The 10,554-nt window shown below is 40.8% G+C and overlaps 1 protein-coding gene across 2 annotated transcripts in view; it reads right to left on the reverse strand.

Annotated features, from left to right (window-relative positions):
* The window catches only part of Pafah1b2 (platelet activating factor acetylhydrolase 1b catalytic subunit 2), a 25,619-nt gene that overhangs the window by 8,473 nt on the left and 6,592 nt on the right, over positions 1-10,554 (reverse strand). For both annotated transcript variants that reach the window (XM_005347250.3, XM_005347251.3), the window contains exons 2-5: positions 6,496-6,583; positions 4,243-4,332; positions 2,831-2,947; positions 693-815 (exon numbers count right to left, since the gene is read on the reverse strand). In XM_005347250.3, coding sequence (XP_005347307.1) covers positions 693-815; positions 2,831-2,947; positions 4,243-4,332; positions 6,496-6,583 — 418 coding nt within the window. The remainder of the gene's footprint in view (positions 1-692; positions 816-2,830; positions 2,948-4,242; positions 4,333-6,495; positions 6,584-10,554) is intronic.

Genomic DNA, 10,554 nt, shown 5'->3' on the forward strand with positions numbered 1-10,554 from the left:
GTAGACCAGGCTGGTCTCGAACTCACAGAGATCCGCCTGCCTCTGCCTCCCGAGTGCTGGGATTAAAGGCGTGCGCCACCATCGCCCGGCTTGGTGTTGGTGGTGTTTTTTTTTGAGAAAGGGCTTCTCTATGTGGCCCTGGCTGTCCTGGAACTTGCTCTATAGACCAAATTGGCCTCAAACTCACAGAGCTCCACCTGCCTCTTCCTCCCGAGTGCTGGGATTAAAGCTGTTCACCATTATCAAACATCCAGTGAAAACTAATTCTTTTTTTTTGGTTTTTTGAGACAGGGTTTCTCTGTAGCTTTGGTGCCTGTCCCGGAACTAGCTCTTGTAGACCAGGCTGGCCTCGAACTCCCAGTGATCCGCCTGCCTCTGCCTCCCGAGTGCTGCGATTAAAGGCGTGCGCCACCACCGCCCGGCGAAAACTAATTCTTATAGGTTGTCTTCAGACATACCAGTTAAAAAAGATCTGGCTCTTTGGCACCTACAAACTAAAACACAAACTACTAGTAATAGCAAATACATCCCTTCATGACCTTTTGTCCTAACCATCCTGCCCTTGCAAACAACTATCAGAAATTGCTTCCACTTAAAGACTCCATATTGATGAGAGACACCATTTTTTAAAAAAGACTTTTCAGTGAGTGACTCTAAAGATATAAAAGTCTCCTCCCAGAAAGACTACTCACCAGCACAATGACTTTGGCCTGTGGCTGCCTTGTATTTATAAGCTGTACAATTGCCTCAATTCCACCTGCTACTTCTTCTGCTGTATTTTCATGGTTGTTTGTTCCTACCCAGACAACAATGACCTATAATGAGGGAAGAAAAAAGAGGGGAGACGATGAAGATCAAGGAATAAAAGAACATAAAACATTTAAATGAAAACCTATTTTTAAAAAAAAAACAGAGAATCAGGAATAGGTGAGAAGGCTCAAAAGGTAAAGGGATTTGCCAAGAGGCTTAATGACCTAAGTTCAACCCCTTCAACTCCTTGGGCCCACAAGGTACAAAGCAGCAATCAATTCCCACAAAAGTCCACAAAACCCTACAGTGCCACAGTATGTTCACTCACATTTGCATGTGAAGACACAAGTAAAATAAATTGAAAATTCAATAAAAATTAAAAAAAAAAATCAAAAGAAAAATGAGCTTCTCAGATGATGTTGGGTAACTTCAATTGGAAAACTGAAAATAAAAGTGAAATGGCTCCTTGGGTAAAGACGCCTGTTGCCAAGTCAGCAAATCTGAGTTCAATATCCAAACCCAGGTGGAAGAAAGAGAAAACCCATTTCTAAAAGGCGCCCTCTGACTTTTACACACACATTGTTGCACATGCATGCATACACATGAAATAAATGTAATCAAATTCCCAGAAACAAAGCCTAGTGGCTTACGCCTAATAATATGGTTGAAGATAAATAAACAGCTATAGCAAGGTGGGATTTAAAGGAACTAAATCCTGTCACAGTAAAGACTTCCCTGGTTACAAATACTCTAGCAATAACAAGAGCATGCAGGAGTGCAAAGGCTATAAACACACAGGTGCACTCAAGAAAGGAGTCACTAGGATGGAGGTTGGATGTAGTTTTTTGTTGTTGTTGTTAATTTTATTGATTTTTATAGAGCTCTACATTTTTCTCTGCTCCCCTCCCTATCTCTTCCCTCCCCTTCAACCCTCTCCCAAGGTCCCCATGCTCCCAATTTACTCCAGGAGATCTTGTCTTTTTCTACTTCCCATGTACATTAGAGCCATGTATGTCTCTCATAGGGTCCCCATTGTTGTCTAGGTTCTCTGGGATTGTGATTTGCAGGCTGGTTTTCTTCACTTTATGTTTACAAGCCACTTATGAGTGAGTTCATATGATAATTGTCTTTCTGGGTCTGGGTTACCTCACTCAGTATGATGTTTTCTAGCTCTGTCCGTTTGCTTACAAATTTCAAGATGTTATTTTTCTCTGCTGTGTAGTACTTCACTGTGTAAATGTGCCACATTTTCCTTATCTATTCTTCGGTCAAGGGACATTTAGGTTGTTTCCAGGTTCTGGCTATGGCAAACAATGCTGCTATGAACATAGTTGAGCACATGCTGGATGTAGTTTTTTTTTTTTTGGTTTTTCGAGATAGGGTTTCTCTGTGGCTTTGGAGCCTGTCCTGGAACTAGCTCTGTAGACCAGGCTGGTCTCGAACTCACAGAGATCCGCCTGCCTCTGCCTCCCGAGTGCTGGGATTAAAGGCGTGCGCCACCATCGCCCGGCCTGGATGTAGTTTTAATAATGTTTTCTCTACTTGTACTTAAAGGCATGCACCATATGCCCGGTGAAAGCAACTTTCACTAGGGCCTCTCCTTTGTTTTTTCTTTTCTTTCTCTTTAGGAGTTGAAAAAATTATATGCAGTACCCCAACCACAGATGTTTATAATGTGAAAAGACATTACAGATTCATTTGTTCACATATATCCCAAGCTTTTTCAGAAGAACTCAGAGATCTTGGCCATATATTTGTTTATGTGCCCAGCATTTCCTGAAGTGAGACATTGCTCTGCTTCCCACAGTACTGCCCAGGCATTCCGAACCTACTGAGCATCAAACTGACTCCTTCTACTGAAGAGTCCTAACAATCACAATACAATCCAGCCAAACAATAGACTAGGTCCTTTTTAAGTCGCTGCCTCACTATTTTCCTAAACACAGATGTTTCCTATACACAAGCATGAAGGAAAGAGCAAGCATGAATCAAACCTTTAAAGAAGCAATTTTTCACTACTTCAAACAACTGTACTTGGAAGACAAGCCAAATCCTATCTTTTAAAAGTATGTTTCATCACCTTAGGCTTAATGTTCTCCAGTTCTCCATTCTTTAGTCTCCATAAAACATGTCGTGTTGTGTCTCCCCCAATTCCAAAATTAAGTGCATGAAGTGGGGAAAACAGCTCTCGCCAAATCTAAAAACAAAAAACTTGTTTCAGTTAAACTAAAAATCATGGGAAATACAAGGCCTTTAATTGCAATATGATTTAATACATCTAAAACTAACATCTTCCACATTTTTGTTGTTGTTTTCTTGGGACAGGGTTTCTCTGTGCAGCCCTGGCTGTCCTGAAACTTACTCTAGAGCAGGTTAGTCTCAAACTCAGAGACCCCCCTGCCTCTGCCTCCCTAGAGGCAGGATTTCAGGCGTGCACTACCACAAATACTAATCTTCTACATTATTTATTCAAATGTTAGCACCAAAAACAATATGCCATTCACTTAAAGAGCTTTGAGATGCTAGTGTGCAGTGATTCACTTCTTTGTTTGTTTGTTTGTAGACAGGGTTTATCTGTGGCTTTGGAGCCTTCCTGAGACTTGCTCTGTAAACCAGGCTGGCCTAGAACTCAGAGATCCACCAGTCTCTGCCTCCCAACTGCTGGGAGCCTGGCATGACTTAGTTCTTAATGCAGCACTGAGTTGTAGGTCAAGAACCTACACAGCCCATTCTAATACACACTGAGAAATCAACATCCTAAATCAAGCTCAATAAACATTTTTTTTCATGAATTTGACTATTTTTAAAAAGCTAAATGATGCCAGGTGATTGTGGTACACGCCTTAATCCTAGCACTGTGATCTCTGTGACTTCAAGGCCAGCCTGGTCTACAGAGAAAGTCCCAGGACAGTCAGGGCAGCGCTGTTATATAGAGAAACCTTGTCTCAGAAAACCAACCAACCAAACAAACAAAATAAGAAATAAAGTTGTATTTTCTTTTAAGTTTCCTTTGGAAGATTGCCCAACCCAACCCTGAAAATATTTGGAAACGCCTATTACAAAAATATACAAGTTTCAGGGCAGTGGTGGTGCACTCAATCTTAGCATTCAGAACACAGAGGCGGGCTGGTCTACAGAGTGAGTTCCAGCCAGCCGAGGCTACACAGAGAAACCCAATTTCTACCCCCACCCTCACCTCCACACAAGTCAGAAAGTGGTAGAACACAAATATGTGAGAATCATGAGCAGGACAAAGCAAATAGAAGAATCAGACATTACCACTAGGCAAATATAGCAAACATCAAGCTACTCGGAAGCCAAGAGCAAAAAAGGGAGTTTAGCTACAAATAATACTAGCCCAAGAATCCCACTAGGTACATCTGCTCATAGCACTAGAACATCTGTCAACCCTGAGCCTAGGAGATCAGTTTAGAATCAAAGTCTGTAAGTTATCAGTGGACATATACAAGGAGTCAAGATTACCCGATTTACCTCGTACTGCTGCATCAACTGAACCATGGAATCTCCCACAAACAGCACGTCCGGCTCTTTGTCTTTACAGTCCAGAACAAACCTATTATGCTGGTTTATAGAAGAAAGAAAAATAAGAAATTGGTATTTCTTTCCTTTTGCAATTCGTTGGCCTAAAAGTAACAGCTGTCCAACCAGGTCCTTTAAAACATTAGTTATGGGCAAGACCCAGAGACCAACTCCCAACAATATAAAACAAATAAGTAAGCAAGCAAATTAACCAATCCACCCATCCTTTTCAGGCTAGTCTAAAGCTACTTCTTTTTTTCTCTAGTTAACTGGAAATTATTTTCTATCAATGCCATACTGATTATTCTATTCAAGAAAATCACAATTTCACTAAATCCAGAATAGCAAAATGCTTCATTTAATTTAAAAAACAAAACAAAAAAGCCTACTTTTCCCCCAAATTAGGGGGAAAAAGAAGGCATTTTGGGGGCTATCAAGATGATTCAGACACATGCATATGTATACACTGATGCAAACTTATTGTTATGACATTTTCTAGATTTGTTCTCCTCTCTCTCTCTCTCTCTCTCTCTCTGGTTTTTCAAGACAGGGTTTCTCTGTAGCTTTGGAGCCTGTCCTGGAACTAGCTGTGTAGACCAGGCTGGACTCGAACTCACTGAGATCTCGAGTGCTGGGATTAAAGGCATGCGCCACCACTGCCTGGCATTTATCTCTTTATACAGCTATATATCTGTTAAATTATTTGAGATTTTGTTGTTGTTTTTGAGACAAAGTCTCACTATACAGTCCTGGCTAGCTTATAACTTGGTATATAATAAACCAAAATGGCCTCAAACTCAAGAGAGATCCACCTGCCTCTACCTGAGTGTTGATAGCTAATGCATGTGTCACCACGCTCAGCCTCTTTTGTTTTTGAAACTGTCTTGAATACCCCAGACTAGCCTTGAATTCCTGTATCCTTTTGCTTCTAACTCCCAATTGTGCTGGGAAAATAGATGTGAGCTAATTCTTTTATTTTTTTTTAAAGAAAGTTTTACTTTACTTAGGGCTGCATACAAGCATGAATGTATGAGGGTGAATGAGGAAGCCACTAGAGGGCATCCTATCCCTTGAAGCTGGAGATGCAAGTGTTTGCTGAACCACCCAAGGTTCTGAACTCCACACTTCATAATAATGCAGCAAGTGTCCTTAACTGCTGAGCCATCTCTCTACTTCCCATGACTCAGGTATTACAGCAAATACTTACAAGTTAGAATGTTCTTTTATGAAAGCATACTAAGAAAATAAAAATTAGCCATTAACATCTATTATCCAGGGGCTAGAGAGATGGCTCAGTGGTTAAGAGCACTGCCTGCTCTTCCAAAGGTCCTGAGTTCAATTCCCAGCAACCACATGGTGGCTCACAACCATCTGCAATGAGATCTGGTGCCCTCTTCTGGCCTGAAGGCATATCTTCAGACAGAATACTGAGAATACTGTATACATAATAAATAAATAAAATCTTTATAAAAAATCTATTATACAATCCATATCAGGCTTTACAGATTCTCTAAAGTATTACATTTATCTTTGAACTAGGATCTAATTAAAACCCAAGTCTTTTTTTCCTCCTCAGCTTCCTCTTGAAGTAGATGCCTAGCTTGTAGATATAATACATATTTTGAACAGCTGTAACATCCAAATGCAAAACTGTCAGCAGATCAGGACTCAATCCTTTCCAGTCTGATCTAAGTTTAAAAGCAGGAGGAACCCAGTAGGAACTGCCTGACTATTTGCTTTTTAAAGTCAGATCTAACTATGTAGCCCAGGCTGGCCTTTAACTCCTAGTAGTACTGCCTCAGTCTCCTGAGTTTAGATCACTGGCAGTGCTGCTGAGTACACCTGGTCAAGAAACTTTTTTTGCTATGCAGTGGTGGCCCACACCTTTAACCTCAAAACTTGGGAGGCAAGAGGCAGGTGGATCTCTTTGAGTTTGAGGCCAGCCTGGTCTACAGAGAGGACAGGCTCCCAAGCTACAGAGAAACCCTGCCTGGAAAAATCAGAAAGAAAAGAAATTAGATAGCTCTTGGTTCAGTGAGAACATTGTTTCAAAAGGTAAGGTGGAGAACAACCAATTGAAGAAAACACCAGATCTCTGGTCATTACATGCATGCAAACACATGTTAGCTCGTGCATGCACACACATATACTAGCATACACAAAGTCATCCATCCATGCAAGTAATCCATATGCACCAACTTTTACCTGAGACATCCACCTGTCATCTCCTTGAATATCTTCTGCTGCATGTGGAATAGCTGCTGGGTTTGAGTCTCCTTGGCTCATTCTACACCTGAGGAGAAATGTCTGTCATGTTTCATTTATTAACAAGAACATTAAAAATACCAAATACAGTCAGTTTTTGAGACAGGGTCTCACTATGTAGCTCTGGTTATCCTGGAATTTACTATGCTACTGGCCCAGTAAATATTTATGTATTTATTTATTTATTTAAATTTACGTTTTTCAAGACAGGGTTTCTCTGTGTAGCCCCAACTGTCCTGGAACTCACTAGACTAGACGAGGCTGGCCTCGAATTCACAGAGATCTATTTAGTACTGCCTCCCAAGTGCTGAGACTGAAGGCATGTATTACCACCACCTTGCTTCTTTCTAAAAATATTTATTTCTATTTATGTAAAGATGTATTATGCTTATATGTTTGTACATCAAATTTGTGTAGTGCCCACAAAAGTCAGAAGAGGGGGGTCAGATACCCTGGAATTAGAATTACAGAAGATTGTTAAGTGTCATGTGGGTGAAGGCAATTGAATTGGGTCCTCTGAAAGAGCAGTCAGTATGTTTTGTGTTTTTTTAAAAAAATTTTGGAAGGTTAATTTATTAATTATGTATACAGTATTTTGTCTGCAAGTATGCTACAGGCCAGAAGAGGGCACCAGATCTCAATACAGATGGTTGTGAGCCACTATGTAGTTACTCAGAATTGAATACAGGTCATCTGGAAGAGCAGTCAGTGTTCTTAACCTCTGAGCCATCCCTCCAGCCCATACTGTCAGGTTAAAATAACAATTTATTATGGATTTTGCCTGGGAACTAAAACAGGATTGATTTTCAGCAAAGATGAATTCTAGAACATGATTATATAAGTCTCTAAAATATTACCACTGACTTTAGACATTTTCATATCACTTATGAAAAGACCATCACATAAAACATTAACCCCATCACTCCTCTCTCTGCTGTTATTAAGATTAAATGAACAAGTGGTGACGTACCCCATTAATCCTAACATTCTGGAGGCAGAGGTAGATGAATCTTTGTGAGTTCAAGGCTAGGCTGGTCTACAGAGTGAGTTCCAGGACAGTTGGAGTTGTTATACAGAGTGGTGTGGAAGAATTGTCTGTATTCTGTCAATTATGTTTTAAATAAATGCTGATTGGCCAGGCAGGAAATATAGGTGGGTCTATCAGACAGGAAGTAGAGGCAGGGTGGTGAGAACAGGAGAGTTCTGGGAAGCAGGAAGCTCCCTCGACTCCTGCCTAGACCACGGAAGAAACAGGATGTGAGGATGTGACCTGCCCCCTGAAAAAGGTACTGAGCCATGTGGCTAACATAGATAAGAATAATGGGTTAATATACATTGCAAGAGTTAATAAGAAGCCTGAGCTAATGGGCCAATCAGTTTATAATCTTATAGAAATCTCTGTGTGATTTTCTTTGGGGCTTACTGGCTATGGGAACTGGGCAGGGCAGAAACCCCAACAAGCAGGACCTCATGTTACACAGAGAAACCCTGTCTCAAACCCCACCCCTCAAAAGGTAAAAGCTCTGCTCCAAATATACACTTTACCTGACACACCTATCCTATGTTAGTTTTCATGATCACTGATTGTAGCAAGCACAAAATTGCTTAAAAAAATTAGACACTTATAGAATAATGAAATCTACATTACAGCCTTTAAGGCTGCTATAATTATATACTAAAGAATAGAGTGTGGGGAGCCTGAAGAGTTGGCTCCGTGGTTAAGAACACTTGCTGTTCTTGCAGAACTTGGGTTTGGATTCTAACACCCATGTGGAGTGGTTCATAACTGGTGTAATTCCAACTCCAAGGGATATGCAAGTCTCCACAGGCACTACCACACACATGACACATAGACACAGACTACAGGAGCCAGTCACATGGCTTAGAGAGTAAAAGCACTTGTCATGAAAGCCTGGCAACCTGAAATAGCTCTCTAAAATTCACACTGCGAAAAGAAGACCAATTCTGTAAAAATCCATGTTTTTATCTACCTACCTACCTACACACCTACACACACACACACACACACACACACACACACACACACTCTTTTACACTCACAATGGCATTCACACACATATCATACATATGGATGCTTAAAAAAATTACACATTGTGGCACATGTCTTTAATCTCAGCACTCTGGAGGCAGAGGCAGGGAGATCAAGATGAGTTTGTTCAATAGTTTAAGGCTAACCCAGTTTCCATAGTGAGTTCCAGGACAACCAAGGCTAAGTAGAGATATTATAGAGAGATCTTACCTCAATAAACAAACAAATAAATAGAATAGGCTGGAGAGATGGCTCAGAGGTTAAGAGCACTGGCTGCTTTTTTCAGATCACCCTGTTTCAATTCCCAGCACCCATTTAGCAGCTATCTGTAATTGTAGCTCCTGGGTATCTAACACTCATTTCTGGTCTTCTTGGACACCAATATGAACACGATACACAAATATATATGCAGGCAAAACACCCATATACATAAAATGTTTTGAGTAAACAGGACTACAGCAACAATTAGAATCCACTAAATCATCACAGTGACTATACAGTAATTAAGGTACTAATAAGACAAAACCGGGGAAGATGAAGGTGCTCAAATTCAACCCCAACATTCTTGTTTAGAAAAGGAAGCCAGGTGTGACAGCGTGTGCTAATAATCCTAGCTCTGAGGAGATGGAGACAGGCAGATTCTTGGGCTCGTGGCCAGTGTAATGGTCTAGCTTATACTAACTTAGAATTCTTAGGTTAGAGAGAGACCATTTATTGTCTCTTAAAAATCATGAAGTTACCTGAGTAACTCAAGCTGTGGTGACACATGCCTTTAATCCCAGAATTTAGGAGACAGAGGCAGGTGTACTTCTGTAGGTCGAGGACAGCTTGGTCTAAACAGCAAGTTCCAGGCCAGTTAGGGTTATGTATCAAGATTCTGTCTCAAAAAGGGGGTGGGGGGGGGTGAATATTAACTGAGGAACACCCAAAGTTTGATGCCTGACCTCCACATGTACTACATGCATGTGCACACACAGAAATACACAAAGACAAAAACTAGGCACTAAGGATAAAACCTGGTTAGTAGCATGCTTGCCTGGCCATGCCTGAAACTTTGGGTTCAATTCCTAGCAAAATACTAAATTTTATCAATATAATCTTTATAATCTTATAATCCTAGCTAACACTCAGGGAGGGAGAACAGAAACTCAAGGTCAACTGTACCTACTTGAGTTCAAGACCATCCTGGGATACACGAGGTCTTTTCTCAAAACAAAGGTGAAGTCAAACAGAGTGGCTTTCACCATTTGGGAGATTGAGGGAAGGAAGCTCTGTTGAGTCTGGGGCAACCTGATGCCACACAGTGAGTTCCAGGTTACCAAGTAAGTGAGACCCTATCTCAACACACACACACCCACACACACCAAATGGTGGTGCGCGCCTTTAATCCCAGCACTTGGGAGGCAGAGGCAGGCAGATCTCTGTGAGTTTGAGGCCAATCTTGTCTACAAGAGCTAGTTCCAGGACATGCTCCAAAGCATGTCCTGTCTCAAAAAACAAAAACAAACAAAAAAAACCCCACCAAAGATTAGAAGACAAATAGTCACGGGGAGAAAACTGTCTCAGAACCAAGTGGAAGTCTTACCTGTGTTTCAATTTGTCTTCATTGACCTGTTACAGGCAATGGTTACACACAAGTATGTAACTGTCTATGCCATTTTCATGCTAATTTATAGAATTCCCTGTATCAAAGGATGGTGCCTTTTACTACTGAAAGACAAAGTTTACATACATCCTACTGCTGGAATTAAAGGTGTGTGCCACCACATCTATCTAGACCTTACTTTTTAAAAATTTACTTATTTTATGAATATGAATGCTCCATTGACTCTATGCCAGAAGACGGCATCAGATCTCACTATAAGCGGTTGTCTTAACCTCTGAGCTATTTCTCCAGCCCAACATGCATATTAATTAGTCAAGTTTTATGGGCTTTTTTTTTTTTTTTT

This window comes from Microtus ochrogaster, chromosome 5 (assembly GCF_000317375.1).
Source record: "Microtus ochrogaster isolate Prairie Vole_2 chromosome 5, MicOch1.0, whole genome shotgun sequence".
In the NCBI taxonomy this organism is placed as follows: Eukaryota; Metazoa; Chordata; class Mammalia; order Rodentia; family Cricetidae; genus Microtus; species Microtus ochrogaster.